Genomic DNA, 22716 nt, shown 5'->3' on the forward strand with positions numbered 1-22716 from the left:
AGTAGGGCAAGGCGATTGGGTTGAGTTAATGAAGATTCACCTGTGGAGGATGCCCCAGAAAGACCAGCCAGCAACCATGAGCATCTTGATGTCCCCCTCAGTCCCACAACAGTCAAGATTAGAACTCTGCTTCTGTGTCATTTGGTGGTCCTTGATGTCGTCCAGGATAAAGAAGTCCACATTTCTTCCTGTCTTGACTTACTGCATCTTTCCCCATGCTTTTCTGCTCTGTGTGTGTGTGTTGGGGGGGGGGTACCTTCCCTCGTCCCACATCAATGCTTATTTGGGGATTGTGACGCATGATGGGTGTGTTGTTGACTGATCCATTACCCGCCTCTGCAGCCTCCTCCTGTCTTCTTGGGAATTTCTGAAATAGAACTTGGCAATGGCCTAGTGGAGACCATTGGTGTAGCCTGGCATCTGAATGGCTGTTTCAGCTGCCAGCAAGTGGGATGTCTCTTCCGGCCTCCACCCCCACCCCCACCCCGGGATAAGTCAAGTTTTCCGTAGGTCACTCACTCCCCGGCTTCTGGCTATTCCTAGCCATCTTGGGCTGAAGGTGCCAGGTTGGCCCAGTGGCATGTGAACCGGAAAGCCATTGGCGATGGCTGCCCCTGCTGTTGCATGCTCAACTGGATGTTTTGAGCGAGTGTTTGCAAGCCATAAGAGGGTGCTCTGTCCTGGCAATCTCTTGCTTCAACACAGACAACAGAACAGGCTCCTCTGCGACACGCAAGAGCAGCAGGCATACTTGGGGGACAGATTTCTTGCTGGATCAGGCCTCTGGCCCACCTAGTTCAGCACTCTGTACTCACAGCGGCCAGCCGTATGCCTCTGGGAAGCCTGAAAAGCAGGACCTGAGCACAACAGCACTCTGCCCACATGGGATGCCAGGAGCGGCCTTCAGAGACGCCCTGCCTCCGACAGTGGAGGTGGGGCATAGCCACCGTGACCAGTAGCGATGGGTGTATGTGTTGTGCATGGAGCACCAAAGCCTTTGCTGCTGCTTCCTGCCTCCCACAGCTGCAGCCAGAGGCACCTGCTTCCCTCTGGCCAGTGGTTGAGCCGGACCTTCAGGGCAGCTGTGTCTATGCTGGGAAAGGGCCATAGCTCAGTGGCACAACACCTGCCTTCCAAGCAGAAGGTCCCAGTTGCAGTCCTGGCATCTCCAGGTAGGGTTCGCAGAGACTCCTGCCTGAAATCCTGTAGAGCTGCTGCCAGTCAGTGTAGACCGTGCTGAGCTAGATGGAACATGTAAGACAGCGTTCTGTGTTCTATGTTGTTTCTGTTCCTGATAAGGTTCCTTCCTAGTTGATACTTCACTTTTGTCAACCTGCACTGCAGCTTTTCCCTGAAGATAAAAAAGGAACACAGGAATCCTGGCTTTGAGACTCTGCTGGCATGAAGTGGTAGCCTCTGAACATGTACAGAGTGCCTTTCTCTCTGCTGTGAACTAGTAGCCAGCTTTTGGTTGGATTGAGGATCGGAAGTCTTCCCTTCTCTCCTTCCCTCCCATGCCGCCTTTCACAGCGCCTTGCATCCTTCCCAGAGTTGATGGGGGGGGGGGGGAGGCGTGAGTTTGGCCAGGCAAGGCTGCCTTTGCCAGAGATTGCAGAAGACGTGATCCATCTGCATTCTTGGTAGTGAGGCGGACTTAGCTCCCAGGGGCAGAGGAAGGTGTGGCTGCAGTTCCGACTCAGCTGGAAAAGGAAAACACTGCTGCTTTTTTGGAACTGTTAATTGTTTCGTTCTCTCCCCCCTGGTTCCTACACGCAGCTGACTCAGCGCTGGCCTCATTCGGAAGACAGGAAGTGGTTAAAAGCACAGGAAAGCCACAAGAAAGGGGATTTGACCAAGGGGGGAGGCTTCTTTGGGGAGAGTTAGATGGAAGGATTTGTGGTGAGTTGGCTGGGCTGCATTTCTAAGTCCTGGCAGAGGTTTCTGGTGTGGAGGGCCGTGGCTCTTGGCCTGGATCTCGGAGAACATTGCTGTTTCTTTCTTTTAAAATAGAGCCAGTGCAGGCTATTTTGCTTCCCCCATTCCACCCCCCCCCACACACACACAGTTAGTGGATAATAAAACTGGGTGGAAACCTCGTTTAGATCCTCTATTCATCTACATAGTGGTTCGTGCAGCATGCCTACCCGTGGCCCTGGGGGTCAAAAAATCGGTGATATTTTTCTTTTCTTGTTCAGCTGTACGCTTGAGGTGAAAAGGCAGGTTTTGCACTGGCCTTTGCCCCCACAGCCTCCTGAAAGCTATTGGGCCCTGACCCAGCCTGCCCCCAGCTGAGACCCACACTTGGCTCTGCCCCCCAAAGACCAGGGAAACGGCAGCATTTTCACTTTTGTTAGTTGGCTTTGTAGGCATAGAATCATAGAATCATAGAGTTGGAAGAGACCACAAGGGCCATCGAGTCCAACCCCCTGCCAAGCAGGAAACACCATCAGAGCACTCCTGACATATGGTTGTCAAGCCTCTGCTTAAAGACCTCCAAAGAAGGAGACTCCACCACACTCCTTGGCAGCAGATTCCACTGTCAAACAGCTCTTACTGTCAGGAAGTTCTTCCTAATGTTTAGGTGGAATCTTCTTTCTTGTAGTTTGGATCCATTGCTCCGTGTCCGCTTCTCTGGAGCAGCAGAAAACAACCTTTCTCCCTCCTCTATGTGACATCCTTTTATATATTTGAACATGGCTATCATATCACCCCTTAACCTCCTCTTCTCCAGGCTAAACATGCCCAGCTCCCTTAGCCATTCCTCATAAGGCATCGTTTCCAGGCCTTTGACCATTTTGGTTGCCCTCCTCTGGACACGTTCCAGTTTGTCAGTGTCCTTCTTGAACTGTGGTGCCCAGAACTGGACACAGTACTCCAGGTGAGGTCTGACCAGAGCAGAATACAGTGGCACTATTACTTCCCTTGATCTAGATGCTATACTCCTATTGATGCAGCCCAGAATTGCATTGGCTTTTTTAGCTGCCGCGTCACACTGTTGGCTCATGTCAAGTTTGTGGTCAACCAAGACTCCTAGATCCTTTTCACATGTACCTCTCTCAAGCCAGGTGTCCCCCATCTTGTATTTGTGCCTCTCATTTTTTTTGCCCAAGTGCAATACTTTACATTTCTCCCTGTTAAAATTCATCTTGTTTGTTTTGGCCCAGTTCTCTAATCTGTCAAGGTCGTTTTGAAGTGTGATCCTGTCCTCTGGGGTGTTAGCCACCCCTCCCAGTTTGGTGTCATCTGCAAATTTGATCAGGATGCCCTTGAGTCCATCATACAAGTCGTTGATAAAGATGTTGAATAAGACGGGGCCCAAGACAGAACCCTGTGGCACCCCACTAGTCACTCTTCTCCAGGATGAAGAGGAACCATTGATGAGCACCCTTTGGGTTCGGTCAGTCAGCCAGTTACAAATCCACTGCATAGATGCAGCACTTCGTAGATAATGACTAAAAAGTCAGGCAAAGGGTTGCATCCCATGTTGGTCCTCCTCAGAGGAGACCCATTGATGTTAATTGACGCAACTTACTCATTAATTTCATTGTAGAAATTAGTTGGATACCAACCATATACAGAAATGTAGCAAGATGGCTGAAGGAAGCAGGTCGTTCAAAACGGATTTATTTTGCTACTTTATTTTTGGCAGGTGATATACTTTTCAGTCAATAGTGCCCTTTGGGTGGGTCTGCCATGAACTTACCAAGAATCATAGATTTGTAGAGTTGGAAGGGACCCCCCAGACCCCCTGCAGTGCCTGTCAGACGGCCAGCCAAGCTCTGCTTAAAAGGGGCCTCAGACAACTGGCTCCCAGTCTTTGCTTTTCGCTGTCTGTGGACCTACCTTAAAGGGTTGTTGTGAGGATTAGTGAGGTAAATGTTTGTGAAGCAATTCTGAACACGTGGCATAGGTGTGGAGATGCTAAGTAGTGTTTTTAGGTCTGCAGTTTTCCCGTTTTCCAGACTGCGCCCCTGAGGCTGAGAGGCGGGGGTGACTTTGCCAACCTTGCCCAGGGAATAACTGACAGAACATTTTAATGGGCCATGTTCTTCACATTTATCCTTCCAACAACAGTGCTGTCGGGTGAGCCACAAGCACCCCCAAATTACCTTGGTGCCTGAGTGGCTTGTGTGCGCACGTGACCAAGCGCAAAGTGGATCCCAGGTTTTCTAGGTTCAAATACCTTGCTTTGCTCTGTAGGTATATATAGTTACTTTAATTTTAAATTAGCCCTAGGAGGTGGAGTGCCGTGAAAACTGGTTCTAGCCACCCCATGGGCTGTTACTCATCCCCGGCTTGTGATCTGTTAAGTGGGCATAATGATGCAGGCCGCACTGCTGCGGCTGTTGGGAGCCTTGGCAGGGCGCTTTGATGATATTAAAAAACCACGGTGTCCTAATTGGCTTTGTGTGCCTGATGGGGGAGGGGAGGGACGGGCCTCGGCTCGTGTGGTGGGCTCTCGGGGGCAGTTTTCTACTATGGTTTAACCAGCACACTCTGCAGAGTCTTGCTGGCCGGAGGGTCGTGTGGGGAGTTGACTTTGCTGCTTCCCTGTCTGGAATAATTTCAAGAGAAGGCAAACTGGCTTGCGAACAAGCAGAGCCAAGAGACAGGTAGCCTCCTGACGACTTGGAAGGAAGCCAGTTTGGGAAGTGTGGCATGAAACTCTGCCCTTGGAAGGAAGGGGGCAGCCAGCAAATCACATTACTGGGGACGAGGAGAGCAAGGACTCATTTTCTCCTCCAGCACATGTGCGCATGTGTGTGAGCACATGTGCGTAGTGGGAGCAGCATGCAAATATATAAATCACTGTGTCAGACGACAGAGCCATCTAATCCAATATTCTGTAAGCAGCTCGCCAGCTCTAGGAAGCTCACAGGCAAGGTTTGTGAAGGCGGAGATGTTTTGTGAGAAGGGGCCTGGCTCCTGGTTTGGGCCAGTGGCCCATCCAGTCCAGCACCCTCTTCTCACAATGGCTGACCCCCAGGTGCCTCTGGGAGACCTGCAAGCAGGACCTGAGCACAAGAGGACAGATACATAAGCCAGGCGCCAAATGGCTCCTTAAACCAGGGTTACAGTTGCCAAAATTGAATGTCTAGTTTCCACTTTGGGGCCAGACTGCTCAAAAGTCGTATTTTTCAATACAACTTTTTTGAATTTCTTTCTGATTGTGCAGATAAAATGTCACAAATAGAATTCTAAAGGATGTGTTGCTAGTGTGTGAAAACAGACAAGATCCCCAGGCAGGCACCTCCAGATGGTGGAGACGTCAGCTGCCACCCTGGCACCTGGGCATCTTCACTTGGTCGCAAGTGGCCAATAGTCAGGTGCAAAATGTGCCCGGCACCTGGCAGGTTTTGAATGCTGGCGACAATCGCTAGTGGTTGTGGATAGCCGCCGCCTTCGTGAATTTGTCCACGTCTTCTTTTGTGGGAACCAATTCCCTACTTTTAAGAATGTGGTTTCTCTGCTCTTTCTCCACAACACCTGATATTTGGAGGTATACTTCCTCTGTACATGGAGGTTTTGTGTTGTCCTCTTTGCTACTGATAGACCTATCCTCCAGGCAATGTTGGTATCCATTTAGTCTTGCTGCTGCCTTTTTGTGTGGATTGCCTGCTGCCGGCAGGATTTAATATGTGCGTGGAGGGGCACTTATTAGCCCCAGAAGCCTTTTCTCAGATTACATATGGGGAATTGAAACTGAGTCACTTGCACTCAAGTTAGTGGCTGGGTGGGGATTTGAAGCCCCCCAAGACTATGAACCTGTGCAGAGTGCCTTTCCCTCACCATTGGGTAAGACCACAGCCGGTGCAGCAATTGCACATCGGGGCAGATTAGGAGACCTTTGTGGCAGTGGAAGTCTTCAGTTGTGGTCTGCCTTGGCTCAGAACTAAGCTCTGGTGGCTGGCAAGGAGGATTAAACCTCTTAAGTTGGAGGCAAAATTTTGGAAGCTGTCTTATTCCATTAGTCTTATCATCTACACTTGCTGGCAGTGACTCTCCAAGGTTTCAGATCTGGGAGAAGAGGAATGTTTTTGCCTGGCACTTACAGATATATAATGAAGGCGCCAGACAAGCCTCCCTGGGGAGAGCATTCCACAAGCAGGGAGCCACCGCAGAAAAGGCCCGAAAAGGCCCATTCTTCTGCTGCCACCCTCTGGACCTCTCATGGAGGAGGAGCACAAAGAAGGGTCTCAGATGATGATGGCAGGATCAAGGTCGGTTCATATGGGGAGAGGCAGTCCTTGAGGTATTGATTACCTACCACAGAACTACGGCACTCCCCCTAATCAAGTTTGGGGTGCATAGAGCAGCCTTTGCCAACCTGATGCCCTTCAGAGTTTGTTAGACTGCAATTCCCACCTGTCCCTCCCAACAACCTCTGGAGGGCACCAAGTTGGCAAAGGCTGGCCTAGAGTTTTGGGATTGGACTGGGGAAAGCTGAAATTAGCTGTCTTGTTCAGAACAATTTTCTGGAGTTATAAAGTCCTGAAATGAAATAGTATACAATTACTTGGTTGGCTGGTTCTCAGCCTGGTCTCTCCATTCTCTCCTTCCTGTCGGGAATGTGAGTGTTCACGTTTGTTTGTAATTCTCCATCCTCCCCTCCTCTCCCAAGTCTTCCACTGTGCTTTGCTGGATGCTCAGCTTCTGATTTGGAGGGCTGCGCAGAGAGGGGCATCTGAGGCCCTGTCTGCACTTGTGCTTTAACCATTTTCAGACTGTCATGGTTAACCAACCTGGGAAACATAATTCTGCAAAGGGGGGGGGGGGGAGAGAGAGCGCATTCTTGATGCCCTTGAAAACCTTGTCTTTCCAGAGTTCTACAAATCTCAAGCCAGGTAAGATTTAGAGGATCTCAGGCTGCTGCTGTTGAATTGGTCTAGCTATTGCAGTGTTTCCCAACCTTGTGCCTCCAGCTGTTTTTGAACTACAACTCCCATCATCCCTGACTAGCAAGACCAGTGGCAAGGGATGATGGGAATTGTAGTCCAAAAACAGCTGGAGGCACAAGGTTGGGAAACACTGAGCTATTGGCTATTCAGAGGCTGTATTCCAGATGTAGACAAATGTATTGGCTCAAGCGTGTGGGCTAGCCCTGCCCCTGAATGTCAGTTAGATTCAGAAGTGATGGGGTTTAAGCGCATTCTGCACATGCCCATGGGCTTCAGGTGGAGAAATGGGAAAGACTCAGAACAACTTAGGACATAGGAAGCTGCCTTTAACTGAGTCAGGCTGCTGATCTATCTAGCCAGATTCTGAAAGGAATCCTTGATCAATACAAATTAAGCAGCAGCTGTTGCTCTGTTGCGCTTGGATGTGATTCACCCACAGGTGTGCGGCAGGAAGTTGTGCCATGCTCTCCTTGGGAGAAGTGAATGCCTGTTTCTGCAGAACAGGAGTTTGAAAGTGACATTTTCTTGAAGAGGTGCTATCTGTGCAAATTGAGCCAGGTATTCTGGGCTTGCACAGCAAGAGACAGGTTGCTCCTTCAAAAATTGTGTCAGGATTTTTTTGGTTGTTTACCCCCAGAATCTAGTTGCTGTGTTTGAAGCCAGAAAAAGATTTCCCTGGGTTTGAGCACATGGCAGATCAAAAAGGATTTGGTTGATTCGGCCAACTCTATGATTCTATGTATCTACCTTGTTCTGCCTAATCCTACTGTAGAGAAGACCAGTTTAAACATGGGGAAAATGCCTTGCTACTCTTTTTCTTCCCAAGGTTAATATTGCATGGCGAACAAGTTGGAAAGAAAGCGATGAGGAACTTGTTCTATCAAATTAAGCCAGTGTTGTTCTGCACCGTTGGATGGTTTTTCTCTGAGGTGCCCACCCCATTCCAGCTGTGGTTAGCAAACCCAAGAGCAAAATGTAGCAAGGAGGCTGTGAGCACAACAAATAGTCCGGCCAAGCTGGGCCTGCAGGCAGCACAACAAGCCCACCAGCCATTTGACCCGAGGGAACCCTTAACAAGCATTGTGGTTGGTTGGCTGGTGAAATTAAACCAGCAAATTATTATAGCAGTTAGGTTTTCTTTCTTGAGAAACATTACAAATATTTTTATGTCTTAGGACAACAATCAAAACTGTTGAATTATTAGTATACATTTATATTTCACCTTTCATACTCCTTCTCTTTATTATATCTTCACAACCCTGGGAGGGAGGTTGTGCTGAGAGATGGTTGGCTCAGGGTCGCCCCCCGCAAGTGGCGTGGCTGAGTGGTATTTGAACCCGGCTCCCCAGGCCCTGGTCCAGCACTCTAACCACCACACGGGCCACAGCATTTATTTCCCCGAGTGCCCAGGCTGCTTCTGGAGAATGCTTCTGGAGATAGGGTGATGGGAGTGGGTTATTGAGTGGGATATGAATTGTGGGGTGTATGAAATGGTTTAATATAACTTGTATGCAGAGATGATTTTGGGGTAATGCACGGGGGGAATGGAATTGATTTGGAGCAAGACATCTTGGGGAATTAATTATGGGTAAAAGAACTGAAGAGGAGCTAATTCACACTCTGGGCACTTGGGAAAAGATCATGGCTTGTGGTGTGTGTATATTCACCTTACTCTTGACTCTGCTTAATAGTTTTGTGGTGGGGGCTGGCCTGCTTCTAAAGACAATTTGAGAAGAGGACGTGGCGTGTGTGTGTGTGTGTGTGTGTGTGTGTGTGTGTGTGTGTAAAAAGCAGGTGTTTGACAACCAGCCTCTCCCAGCCTGATAGCCTCCACATGAGATAATAGGAGTTGTGGTCCAAAACCAATCACCCTAAGAAGCAAAGCCTCTCCAACTCTGCAAAAGAAGCAGCTGCCCAAACTGCACCAAAAAACACAGAAGAGCACGCATTGCTTGCACATTGACATTCACCAGCTGGAAGTGGTGGCTTGAAGGAGCCTTCACAGGTCAAATCTCCCCTCCCCCCCCCCGCCTTTAAAAAGAAGGTCTTCTCGTCTGCCTCCAGCCTAGGAAATGCATTCATAACCTGCCGTTCCTCTGTCCGAATTCCCCAGCTTGAACTCTGCTCCCAAGGCTGAGAGTCTTGGTACACCTCAGATCAGAAACCATTATCAGCATCACAACCTTAATGGGCACATTAGTGGTTACCGTTTTTAATGCTCTGGGGTATATTTCGCAATGACTCTCTTTCAGGTCAGTGTCCTGTGATGTCCAGGAAACCCTTTTTATTGATATAGACACACAGGAAGTGGAATTTCAGAATTGGACAAGTGTATGAAGGGGGTGGTGATGTATAAGTGCTGGGGGGGGGTTTCCTCCCATTTCCAGCCCCGGTTACTCACAGCCTGACTCATCCTGGCTGCCACGTGCTCCTTCCCTTCAAGCAGGAGCCGATCATCGCAGTACCTGAGTGGAAACTCTCTCAATGCCCCCTTTGTTCCCCTCTGCATCCTCTTTCCCTCCCCCTTCCTTTCCCACCATCCGATTCTGACACTGTTCATTCATAATTGAGGCCGCTGTAACCTTAGCCAGGCTAACCTCCTTCCTTCCATTGTTGTCAGGGCCCCTGACGGAGCGAGAGGAAGGCATCGCAGCAGGAGCCTCCTCGGAAGGCAGCGGGAGAAGCGGGAGCCTTGCGTCCTGGTCAGCATGGCCGCCAGCCCAGCCCTGGGCATGTGTTTCCTGGCCTCTGTAGTTCTGAGTGTGGGCGCCTCCTCGGTTAGCAACTGGTGGAACCTGGTGCCCCGGAAAACAGTCCCCTACAAAGGTGAGTCAAGTGCGCCTTTTTTGGCCCAACCCGTATGCCAGCGTGAAAATGGAAGCTCGATAGATGTCCACTGTGTGCTTGCATATCCACAACAGAGACCTAGATAACATCTCCCTTAAGTGGGCCGTGAGGTTACAGGCTTTCCTCTTCCTTTCTGTTCTATTTTAAATGCATATTGATGGCTTTATAGAAATCACGAATGCATAGTGTTTATTTTAAAAAAGCAGCCGCTGCCCCCCAAAAGCAGAGGGCCTTCTTGGTAGTGGCGCCCACCCTGTGGAATGCCCTCCCATCAGATGTCAAGGAAATAAACAACTACAGTAGTATCTCGGGTTAAGAACTTAATTTGTTCTGGAGTTCCGTTCTTAACCTGAAACTTTTCTTAACCTGAGGTACCACTTTAGCGATTTCTGTTCTCATCCTGAAGCAAAGTTCTTAACCCGAGGTACTCTTTCTGGGTTAGTGGAGTCTGTAACCTGAAGCGTCTGTAACCCGAGGTACCACTGTATCTGACTTTTAGTGGACATCTGAAGGTTTAGGGAAGTTTTAAATGTTTGATGTTTTATTGCATCATCATCACCATCATTATTATTATTATTATTATTATTATTGTTATTAATATTAATATTCTGTTGGAGCCGCCCAGAGTGGGTTGAGAAACTCAGTCAGGTGGACAGGGTATAAATAATAAATTATAATTATAATTATTATAAACAGTAATATTTTAAAACGAGGTTGTAATGGTGACCAGACTGAACAGGTGACTGTAACAGATGCTAAAGCTACAATGCAAAAGTCTCCAGTAGTTTTCTCTAAAGCACATTTTAACTTTACAGATCTATTACTCTGGCCTAAAGTCTTACCCACTCTTTGGAAGACTCCAGATAAGACTTTTTCATGTCTGAAACCCTTTGTGAACTGGAAATGCACCTCTTTCTCCATTAAAAGGGTGGGCTGGCAGTGTTAATGACATGTGGGCTAATAACTTGGAGGTTCCCTCCCTTCCCCCACCCACTCTTTGAGCCAAATGTCTTGCCTCTTCCTTGCCCTGAGCCTAGTTTCAGAGGAGATGGAGACCGGTGCCTCTGGCATCACCCAGGTATCTGGTCTGCTTGGATTCTTCTGTTCTTTTCTCCTCCGAGCTTTTCCTTCAGCAAACTGCCTTGGATGGGCTGAGGGCTAGCCAGGACTTCAAAGGCAAACAGGCAGAGCAAAGGAACCCAGAGACAGAAAGCGGGTGTAAAGCGCAGCCAGGCAGCTCTTCACGGAGACCTGATTTTTATTTATTTAGGACGCCATGCAGCTAACACATCCCACCAGTGCAAAGCATTCCCCACCCACCCCTGCACCCTCCCCAGGTCTGCTCTGGAGGGTTGGGGGGACCCCAGAACGGGTTTAGGGGGCACACGGGGGAGCAGGGTGTGTGTGTGTTTCTGTTGTGCAAGTGGAAATCCTTGTGGTGCTTAACTCCGCATTTCTTTTGGAAACAAACCATCATTTCTGTGCTACCCCTGTAACTAAGAATTAGGAACAGAGAAGACGACTTTGAAAAGCCAGTGTAAATATGTGAGCAGCCCACAGATTAAGACGTAAAGAGTTATAGAAAAGCTCCAGGCAAATGTGGGTGGTGCTGTGGAAAGGGGCCTTGGAGGGAGAAAAGGTCTTCACTCTGTGCCTAAAAATACCACATTTGATCCCCAGGTGAGCTGCTCTGGAGAGGGCATTCCCTGAATGGGGCACCAAGACATCTCTGTCCCTGGCAGCTGCCCTGAGGCTGCCCCCCAGCCCCCTCCTCCTCCCACTTCTTTTTAGGGTGAAGCCAAAGAAAGCAGGGCAGCGCCTTGGGCCTTGTCTGATCTGGGCTCCAAGGCAGGCAGGGACTCAGCAGAAGTTCTCAAGGGTTGTTGGTTAAGGGACTTTTATTACCTCTAAGCCTTTTGACCCTCGTGGTATTTCCTTCTAACTTCAGACTGTGGCTGGTTAAGGGGTTGCTTCGTGAAGCTGCAGCCCAGATGGTGGAATCAGACCTGGGACTGAATCTGAGTCCTGGCTCTGCCTTAGTTTACTTGTTAAGGACCATTTCTATACCATTTAATATATAAAAAATCTCTACGACAATTAAAAACACGGCAAAACTATTAGTACAAACTACTAAAACAATTAAGAGTTACTACCAAAGCAGTTAAAGCGAAAAACAAATGAGATAAAGCATTGTAATAGACTCAGGAGGAAGAGTCAGTGGCTTTACAAAAGCAACACTTAATCTAGTTTTTACTGTTTTGAAAACTGGAACTTTATTCACCGCCCTGCCAACAGTCATCTTTCACCACTAAGCTTCTAGTCCTGATGGCTGAGGTGGGAATACGTTTGAAAAAGTGGCTGGAGCAGATGCTAAAGCTACAGTGCAAAAGAGTCAAGGTTTTGTTTTGTTTTTGTTTTGTCTTTCTTGAATGCAGTTTGGGCCTTGAACGGGAACCGTATGGGGTGGATGAAAGCAAGGACTGTGGATCAGGGTGACCTGGCAGAGTCACCTGGCTGGTTGGTGTGGTTACCCAGCCTTTTCATTAGATAGAGCTGCTCCTGCCCCTCCCTTGCAGCACATGTGGGGAGGAGGAGGAGGAGATGCCTAGAGTTTCCACCCAGCCAGAATTGTACAGGCCTGACCAGAATTCTGTCCTTTGGGCCATTTGCCAGAACCAGGAGAAGGCAAATGCCTGCCAAGCCAATGCTTGCTGTTATTGTGCTCTAACCGTCACAGGCCTGCCCATACGCCAAAGGGATTGGGGGGAGGGGCTGTGCTTGTTGGGTGTTGTGCATGCACAGTGTGCTGCCCGGTGGGGGGACGGGGGACTCTGCCCCAGAGCAAGAGGAACATGGAAGCAACTGCTGCATTTTGCAAGGCGTCTGTTTCAGAAGGCTGTGCTTATATGTTGGCAGGTCCCACTCCTGAAGGCTTGAGGCTCCTGCATGACCTGGAACCTTGCCCTGTGGGATGCAGAACAATTGCCTCTCAAGTGGGGCTTTGCTCCCAAGGATTCTGCATATGCCCAAACCCTTGGAGCTGCTTCCATGTGAGCAGCCCACAGCTTCCCTCCACTCCCACACAAGCAAGGCAGAGAGTTTTCCCAGCACAGAAGAACTTTTAAGCCCCCTGCCTTGCTTGGAGAGTGCTGGCCCCAGAGGCCCTGAGATGCTCTCATGAGATCTTGTGGGGCTGTCTGAATTCCCAGGAGAGCTGGTGGGAGCATCCCAGACCTTTCTTCCCAAGGAAAAGCTGGTGCAAAAAGAGCTTCGAAGCTCTCTGCCTTGCTTGCATTTAGCTTGTGGGATTTCAGCCAGTGGCCTTCAACCATGTATAGTTGAAATCGTGCAAGTTAAATGCATGTAAGATGCAATGGCCCTGTGTAAATGTAATGAGTAAATAAAAAAAATGTAATACAGTTGTTGGGTTGCATTGTAGCTGATGTGCGTAGGTTCCCTGTCAGACGTCTGTGTTCAACCCACTGCCTGTATATGTGTATGTACTTGCTGGTGCATTTCTATTTATGTATTTCCAGCATCTTCTGAAGGGCTGCGTGTGTTGCATTTTCCAGCTGCCATGTGGGTACACCAGCCAGCCCAAAGTGCACCTGGGCCTTCTTAGTGACAAACGTGAAGCATCGTCTGTTAGCGGCTCCAGGCATCTTGTGAAGATGCCTCTTTTTGCTCAGGCTTTCCCTGACTCGTGAGATTGGACTCCAGGGCTGTGCAGCCCTTCCCCAACCATCAGGAACATGCCTTATGCAACTTCAAATGAGTGGTCGACCCAGCACAGTATTGCTTGCACAAACCGGCAGCAGCTCCCCAGGGTTTCAGACCAGAGCCCTCCCAGGAGAGTGAGGATTGAACCTGGAACCTTCTTTCTTTGGAAGGAAGCGAGGAGGCTCTCTGATTCCTGGCCATTTGGAAGTTCCTTTGTATTCAGCCACACAGGCAGGGCCTCCATTCCATCTCTTGCACTATAACATGTTAAGTCGCATTAGGGCATCCCAGAGAGGCTCTTTGGCTGCTGGTTCTCTAGTGGGGCTCACAACTATTCTGCAAAGTTCCTTGCTGTTGGTGACTTCCGTTAGCACCAAATCTTCCAAGGCAGCCTTAGCAACTCTCCAGGTGCTTGTAAATCAAATCAAATCTTTATTATTAGGGTCAATGACCAGCATTGAACTAGATCCATTAAACTACAACTCCCATTGGCCCCAGCTAGCACAGCCATATATGACACACGGGCTGCTGGGGTTTTTAGTCCCCCGCACCTGGAGATAACCAGGTTGCCGCAAGCACAGGGCCAGGCCAGGCTGCGCTGGGAGTCCAAAGCCACTTCTTTGTCCCTGGCTCAGAATGGAGACTTCTCCAAGAAGCCCGTCCCTTGATCCAACTGTTGACAAGGAGGAAACCTTAAAAACCACAAGGAGTGCTGTGATCCGGTGGAACTTTGCATGTGGGTTTGACTGAGGCTCACAAGCGAGCTGTTAATTAAGCTGGGGAGTTTGGGCAAGCAAACACTGTTAATTAAATGCAAAATAGGGAGGAGTTAGGCCAGCAAGAGGTAGAAGCGGCTTGAATTGGAAATCCAGTTGGATGCTCATTTTTAAGAAGAACCCAGACTTGGAGAAGTCAGCTGATTTTGCCACTGGTGCCACTCCAGAGAGGGTCAGATGGAAACACTCGTGGCTTAGGCCCCTTTGTGCACAACTGCAGTGCTGTGGGACCCTCTTTTGTGTGGCATGATCCCACATGGCTATGGATGGCATTTGAAGGACCCATCCATGTGGCTGGGGCCCCATGTGTGGCTGTTTCCCTTGCCAGGGGTGCAGAGGGACAACTTGTGTAGGAAACACAGGAAGCTGCCTGTGTCAGACCGTTGGTCCCTCTAGCTCAGTATTGCCTACACTGACTGGCAACAGCCCTCCAGAGCCTCAGACGGGAGGCTCTTCCAGCCCGACCGGAAGACATTGGGGAGTGAACTTTCATGCAAAGCAGACGCTCTGCTGCAGAGCTGTGTCCCTGTGGCTTGCACAAAGGGTGGTGTGCCAACCACCTAAGGCAGAGGTTTTCAACCTTTTTAGGTTTACAGCTCCCTTGACCAACTACTGTACGTTCTTTCTGCGGCACCCAGTGGGGCTCAGGAGCCCAGTTGCAGAGCCGGCAGCCCCTCACCCCATTTCAAACACCCTCCCTTGTGGAGGGTTCCCTCAGCCTCCTCTCTTCTCCCCCCTCCTTGGGAGTCCTCTGGGCAGCCGCAGCTGCCGCCCCAGGTCTCTGAACTGCCCGCCCCCCGCCCCAGAGAGAGGTGCCTCCTCACACTGCCCTAGAAGCACCTTTCGCCTGGGGAGCTTGTAACCAGGGCTGTTGCAACAAACAGCTGTGCAAGCCTTTGGGAGGCAGAGACATGAGAGGGCATCAGAGGAGGGAGGGAAGGAAAGAGGGACAGAGGCCAGTGTTGCCCTGGCACCCCTGACCACCATTCAAGGCACCCCAGGGGGCCACGGTGCACGGGTTGAAGACCACTGACCTAAGTAAATAAATGAATTGAATTCTGCCTCGCCTCCAGTAGAATTCAAGGGTTCTACTTGAGTCCATACAGTTTCCAGACACCCTGCACTCCTAGTACCGACTCCTGTAGCTTCAGCAAGGTTGTAGCCTCATGGGCCTTCAGGCCATCATGCCTGGCTCTGTGGGGTTTTTGTGGTTTGTTTGTTTTTTTCCAGTGCTGTCATTCATTCGGATTGTGTGACCTGCACTGATCCTACTTGATGGATCAGCAGAGTCTGTTTGGCTGGCGGATGGAAGCTGGGAATGGCTGTCAGAAAGTGCCCTGTGGGCCCCGTCAATCAGTGTTTGCACCAAGGCTGGAAGCAAGCAGCTCAGGGTGCACCCCATTTAAGATGATATTCGGTGCCATGCCTTGTTTGCAAACCAAACTTTATGCTCTTCAAAGTTCACTTTTCGGGGGGTTTAACTTGGGGTGAAGGTCCTTTTTTTGAGTCCACATCCCTTTGTGGGCAACCTTCCAAGGACCACTTGCCAACAGCAGAGAGAGTCGGAGGCAAAAGGAGGTGAATGTCTGGCTTTGTGTGCTGGGGTTTTTGTGTCAGCCAGGCTGAAGCCAGAGGGTTGTACCCACAGACACATCCCTCCATTCAGGCAAGCAAGAGTGCCTAGTTTAACTCCTTTGATGTCCTTGCCTCCAGATGAAATGAAACCCAACGTGCACAATTGCATTGGCTCACACCCATCCCTTGTCCCCCTGGCTGCTCTCTTTCCGTTGCTCTGCCCCACTTGGCGAAATTTAGACTGCAATATCTTGCTCAGGAGCCTCTCTTTTGTTTTTGCTTATCTTACTCTGTAAAGCATTGCCAGTATATATGTTGAGGCGTCGTCATCATCATCATCAATAATAGTAATAAATAATGAACAAGAACCATAATACTAACCTATTAAAGAAACTCCTTTGAGGCAAGAAGACCCGAAAGCTCAGGGAGAAGAATGCAAAAGGCAGCTCACCACTTGCCTTCCTCCTACCATCTTTTCCAAAGATGATTTTCTATTCAAACAGCAAACAGTAAAGGAGCATGTGCTTCCCAGATCAGCTTTTAGGCCGTTTTGTTTCCCCCACTTCTTTTCCTTACAGGGGGGGGGAGGGGGGATGTGTGGTGTTCTAAAATTCACTGATCACCCAAGTTAAGAGGCGCTGGCAGAGATGAGGATTGGAAGATGACCAAAGGGTGATACTGAGTGACCTCACAGGCTGGAGCAACGGAAGCTGGGAGGAAATCAATAGGGCCTTGTGTGAGGTGATGCACTCGTGGGCCGGTGGTGGGCTCTTGATCTGCTGCGGACTCGTCATCCAGAACTGACTGTGTAGGGAGAAGGACTTGGCAGGGGAACAGTGGTGGAGGAGGGGACTAAATCGCTTGATGACTCTCCTCTGAAGTGATGGGGCTGCAGTGCTGGCAAATACAATTCTTGGGTGTTAGGAGGGGCCAGTTCTGGAAGGTATTGAGATAATAAATAGCAGAAGCAGGACTGGGCTGTGACGGTTTATCCGCCTGAGCAGTTGACTATGTGCTTGGACAGGAACTTTTCTGACAGCGCTGAGGATGCTAAGGGTCTAGCCTCAGGCCATCTGTATGTTCCTTTCCCAGCAGGGTTTTTTTTTGGGGGGGGGGCTTTTCCATTCTGCACGGTTTCGTTGGTGCCTCTAAAATATTTCCTCCCCCAGCTAATGACTGTAAAGCTTCATATGCCTTGTTGAGTTGGACCAGGATTAACTGAGAGCTGGTAGGTGTGTTATGGAGAACTGAGCGCAGGCGCACCATGGGGTAGTTCTGTTTCCTCTCTCCTTTCTTTCGCTATAATGTGCCACGGGCTCCAGAGGTCACTGTGGGCCAGACCTAGGCAAGGGCATAAGCCCTTCCTCCTCTATTCATGCCCCTGCCCTATCTTCAGCGAAACGGTTATGCGATAATATCTGTGTCACTGAGTAGTATATACAGAGCTCCTTTATCTCTCCCCCCCCCCAAACTGCATCCTGCTGAACATTAGAAGATTCAGGTCCGCCATAAGAAAAATACTTCTTGACATAGCACATAGTTAAACTATGGAATTCGCTCTCAGAAGAAGTAGCGCTGGCCACCTCCTCGGACTGCTTTAAGAGAGGATTAGACCCATTAATGGAGGAAAAGGCTGCCAGTAGCTACCAGCCACAATGACTGTGCCCTATGAGAGGCAGTGTACCTCAAAATGCCAGAGGGCTGTGACACTCAAGTCCTGCCTGTGGCTCCCCAGGGAGACGCCTGCTTGGCCACAGTGAGACCAGGATGCTGACCCGATTGGCACAGCCTCTTCTGAAGTTCTTAACTGCAGCCTCTCCCAGGTACTTCTCACGTCACAGTAAAATTAGGAGAGGAAGACCCGTTTGGGAAGGTTAGCAAAACACGGCAGAAGAGCCTTTTAAGAGCAGTCCTTTGGTTGCATACAATAGCTTGCTTGATTTGATCCAGGAGTCAAGATACATGGGTTTAAAAAACAGAACTCACTTTTAGAGCAATATATTCTATATGATGAACATACAGAAGATAGATCTGGATCCAGATCTCTGGGTGGCTTGTGGTAGGTTGGCAAGATTTCTAATGGTATAAGCAGCAACAAAGTGGCCCCTCCCCCAAATTATACTGTTTAAATGGTGAGAGCTGGGTGTTGGGGGGGGGCAGTGACCAGGGGTGGATTTTGTGTGTGGGAGGACTCTGAACACCCAGTTCTGATGCTCAAAATCAAGTCCCTGGGCTCAGAATTATTTAATTCTAAGTGCATGTCTTTTGCACCAGACTCCAGGTGGTGGGATTTGGGGTTTTCAGTAAAAACAAAGTAGGCAGATCCTGAATGTCATCAAGCCTGCCCATCATATCCAGTTGTGGATATGAAACATTAATGGCTATATGGACAAGACCATTGCTGGGATCTTAGCCTTAAAGAAAAGCTGTGGCATCTTGATATTTAACACCTGGAAAGGTCAAGCTTGAGAAGCTGCGCTTATAAACACACAGGGTGGTCTTGTCTTATTTCACTGCAGTTTTGTGCTCCAGTCCATCAGGAAATGGTAGAAATCACAGCCTTTTTGTTAAAACATTAAGCAATGTTGATGGTGTTGCTGCTGCTCACTTTCATAAAAAAAATAAAAATCCAAACTATGTTGCCTGCTGCAAAGATGCTTATTGTGCAACATCAGAAGTCTCTTCCGACCATCGAGACAGATTGGATTAATAAGCAACGGGATGTTTTGATAATAGCTAGGTTGATGCAACAGATCTGAACTAAATATGGAAGCCTGGGGGTGGGAGCTTTATGGCAGATTTGGGCCCCAGGATCAGGTGCTTGAAGAACAAGTGAACACTTGCAGACTTAATTGCATATCTGCAAGATGACCTGGTCTACCCATCCAGAAGAAAAATGAGTTGGAGGGGATTCTAGCCCCTCAGGATTCAACCAACTCATTTTTCTTCTGGAGGGGTAGACCAGGTCTACACTATTTCATTTCAGAAGTGGAAGATGCTTTTATTATTATAATAATAGTAATAATAATAATAGTAATAGTAATAATAATGTCCCAAATGACCAAAACCCAGAAGTGACTATTCTGGTTTTCAAACGTTCTTTGGGGGGCTTCTGCAGCTTCCAATTTGCTGCAGAAGCTTCCTGCAGCCAATTAGAAGCCGTGCTTTGATTTTTGAACGCTTTGGAAGTTGAACGGACTTCCGGAACGGATTCTGTTCAACTTCCAAGGTATGACCGTATATTAGTGTGGGAAGGGGGGTGTTATTATATTTTATGCATTAGGTTTGTTATATTATACTCTGCTCCACAGGGATTAAATTTAATGAAGAGTGAGCTAGAAGTTCATAGAATAAAAATAAATTATTTAAATAAGGACTAACTCTCATTTGCTTGTGAGTAGGAGCTCCCCAGTGAAATATAGTGTTACTGTACTTCCAAATAAATAGTGGTAGGATCAGGCTCTCAAAGGATTAAAGCTGTCCTGGTCCTGGGGAGAGGAAGCGGAGCCTTCTTGTTTGAAGCATTGCCTTGTCTGTTGAATTAGGACTGTGCCACTGGACCATATTTTCTCTCAAGGCTTTGGTGCTGTTTTTGTGAGACGAAAGATGGAAGTTACTTTGCTTTGGTTTTGCCCCTGCCTGAGTGGTGGAGAATGACTCCTGTTTCAGATACAAGGGCATATAATTCTATTTTATTCACTTGATTTGCTTCTTACATGCTGTGTGTTGAGTGTGGCAACTGCTTCTGTGACAAGGATTTGAAACTTCTTAATGTGATGTCTGCACCGTCCCATTCACACATGCAGGTCATCAAGTGGTGAATGTGCATGTGTGAACCAGGCTTGAGGCAGGTCTTAATTGCATGCTGAAGTGGCTAATGGATCTCTACAACTGAAGGCTGGATATAATTCCCCCTCTTCTCTTGTCAGACGGATTTGTGATATCTATACACTTAAACACTTTTTGCTCTCTGCTTGTAGAGCTGATCTGACTAGCTGAGAGTTCAAATGCGAAAGTTGCTGGTTCACCATAACCCATGAACTCAAGGCCTTAAGTAAATTCACATCTTAAATCTTCAATCTTTCCCCTCCCATCTGTAGTATGACAGTAAAGGTAAAGGTAAAGGGACCTCTGACCATTAGGTCCAGTCGTGACCGACTCTGGGGTTGTGGCGCTCATCTCACTTTACTAGCCGAGGGAGCCGGCGTGCAGCTTCCAGATCATTTGGCCAGCATGACTAAGCCACTTCTGGCGAACCAGAGCAGCGCACAGAAACTCCGTTTACCTTCCTGCCGGAGTGGTACCTATTTATCTACATGCACTTTGACGTGCTTTCGAACTGCTAGGTTGGCAGGAGCAGGGACCGAGCAACGGGAGCTCACCCCATCGCGGGGATTCAAACCACCGACTTTCCAATAGGTAAGCCCTAGGCTCTGTGGTTTAACCCACAGCGCCACCCGCGTCCCAAGTATAACAGTATGAGTATACAAATACTGGTTTTATTTCCATTTTAATGAACAATCGAAAGCACTAAATGTTTCTTAATATGTTTTTAAAGAATCCCACTGCAGAGTCTTAGAGATGAGGCTCCATGCCATAGGCTGCTTCAGGGTTCCCTAGCCTATTGGGAGTGATGCTCATAACACCTTCCAAGCAAAATACCTATAATGACCCCCCCAAAAAACACACACGTAAAACACAGAGAAATAAAGCAAGCATCAACTCCCCCAAAAAGACAGAGGCTGCAGCATCACCAAACAAGCGAAAACAAAAAGAAACCTCTAAATGTTGTAAATTGAGAAGGCTTGGGGCAGAGGGTCCAGGACACTAGGTGAGGAGACTGAAGGTGCCATGGTGTGTGGACTCCTCCAGGGCTCCTCTGTCCTCAGAGTGTTTGTGCCCCCACCACACTTCCTTTTCCTTTCCTTTTTATGAGGCCACAGCCTTGTCATGAATAAAAGAACCTGGCTTCAATCCAGAATACTTCAACCCCCAAAGTTGCAAGCAAGCTTCTAGATCTCATGGTTTCTAAGAGAGGAAGGCTCTGGGAGTCGGTGGAAGGGGCTCGGGCCTTTTCTACACCTCCCAGTGCTGTTGAGAACATGAGAAAAGCCTGGATGCCAGATCAGACCAAAGGTCCTTCTAGTCCTTTTCCCACCGTGGCCAACCAGATGCCCCAATGGGGAGCCCTGAGTGCTGCCCGGGCGCCTGTGCCCTGCCTGCCGTCACGGCCTCACAAGTTGGGGCAGAGAGCTTAACTGGCATGAGTAGTGTGGAGGTTTGGAACAATCTGAACAGTTCTGCCAGACAGCGTTTGCCTCCTGTCAAATAAATCTTGCTTTTTATTAGATGCAATAAGTGGAGAGCACCCTCCTCTTCTAGATGAACCTGCAGAACACGGTTTTCCTGAGATTTGCCAGCTTGTCGGGCAACACGCCAGCATCTCTGCCTCTCTTTCTTTGGCACCTTTGGGCTGGAGGTTTGCCCTAGGATTGGCTCTAATAGAGGGAGCTGTGGGCACCTGGAGAGTGCGTGGTCTCACCTGCTGGGCTCTCCTGAGACAATTGCCAGCGGTTGCTGCAAACACCTGATAATGATCTCATGCTCTGTTTGCAGCTCAGACAGAGTCCTTGGGGACCTCTTCTTCCTGCTAGCAATGCTGCCTTCCCTTATGTCATCCTTTGCCATAGGGATGCGGGGGGAGGCTTGGGCCAGCGCCTGGCAATAGTCTTTATCCCCTTGTGGTAACCCGGTCTATTTTAGGTCCAAACGTAAGAGGTAGCTTGTGAGGTTTTTGTTTTATACGGTGAATGACTTACTCTGTGACTGCAGCCATGCTGTGAACTGCTGCATTTCTCTTCTCTCCAAAGAATCTGGTCTGCTTTGGAGAATCCCAGGTTTCATTTACATTAAGGAACAAGTTTCTAGTCCACGTGAACCTCACAGCCGGCTCTCGCCTGAGTCTCCCCATATTCCTTGAGTCACGCATTCCTTTCCACTGCTTTTCCACTGTTTGGCACTGGGACAGCAGCCACGTGGCCCACCAGCCCAAGGGTGGAGAGACTGCACTGAGCATTATTTAGGAGGCCTCCTGTTCCCCTCACAGTGCTGCAGCTCCCAAAGCGGTTTAACAGTCAATCCCTCTTCCCAAGGAACCCCCTGGAATTGTAACCTGTGAGGGGAATAGAAGTCTCAGAACCCTTAACAAACTACAGTTCCCAGGATTCTTTGAGGGAGGCCAGGACTCTTTGAAGTGATATCATAGTGCTTTAACTGTATGGTGCAGACAGGGCCTGGGCGAGTCAGACAGTTCGTATTGTCTCTTCACTGACCGGCAGCGGCTCTTTGAGGTGACGAACCAGTTCAGACTTTGGGCTGCACAGGGTTCTTTCAGGGCAGGGACAACGCAGGCGTGGCAGCCCCAGGCGCCCTCCCTGCTCTGGTTTAGAGTATGGGAGTCTCCCCAAACACAGAGGGAGAGGTTAGAGCCATTTATAATGGGAGTAGGTAGGGTGAAAGTGTACAAGGAGGTGCCATGGATCTCCCCCCACCCATCTCGTGCACAGATGGCACACAGCCGCCTGCCTGCCTGCCTCCTCCTCTTCCACTCCCCCTTTTGCTGCTGGGCACCCGGAAGGCGGAGCTGGGCACCCAGCCTGGCTCCAAATGGAGGCACGCCGCTCTAATCCCTCTCCTCCAGTGGTGCGTGTCAGCACATTCTGCTGATTCACGACAAAGCCACTGATTACAGGGCCGGGCTCCGTAATTGCCTGGCTGGGGTGCTTGGCTGAATGAGACCCATCCTGCCAGCTCTGCTGCAAAGGCCTTGCTCAGTGCTTGAAATGCCCAAGTTGGCAGGACAGCTTTGCTGAGTTGATGCCATGTGGGTCAGTGGGTGG

At 49.2% G+C, this 22716-nt stretch overlaps 1 protein-coding gene across 2 annotated transcripts in view; it reads left to right on the top strand.

The window, feature by feature from the left end:
* Positions 1-22716, top strand: part of SEMA4C (semaphorin 4C) — a 61350-nt gene that overhangs the window by 13983 nt on the left and 24651 nt on the right. For both annotated transcript variants that reach the window (XM_081870005.1, XM_081870006.1), the window contains exon 2: positions 9520-9725. In XM_081870005.1, the coding sequence (XP_081726131.1) occupies positions 9608-9725 (118 nt within the window). In that variant the 5' untranslated portion in view covers positions 9520-9607. The remainder of the gene's footprint in view (positions 1-9519; positions 9726-22716) is intronic.

The sequence above is a fragment of the Podarcis erhardii genome (genome assembly GCF_964252035.2).
Source record: "Podarcis erhardii genome assembly, chromosome: 7".
Lineage (NCBI taxonomy): Eukaryota > Metazoa > Chordata > Lepidosauria > Squamata > Lacertidae > Podarcis > Podarcis erhardii.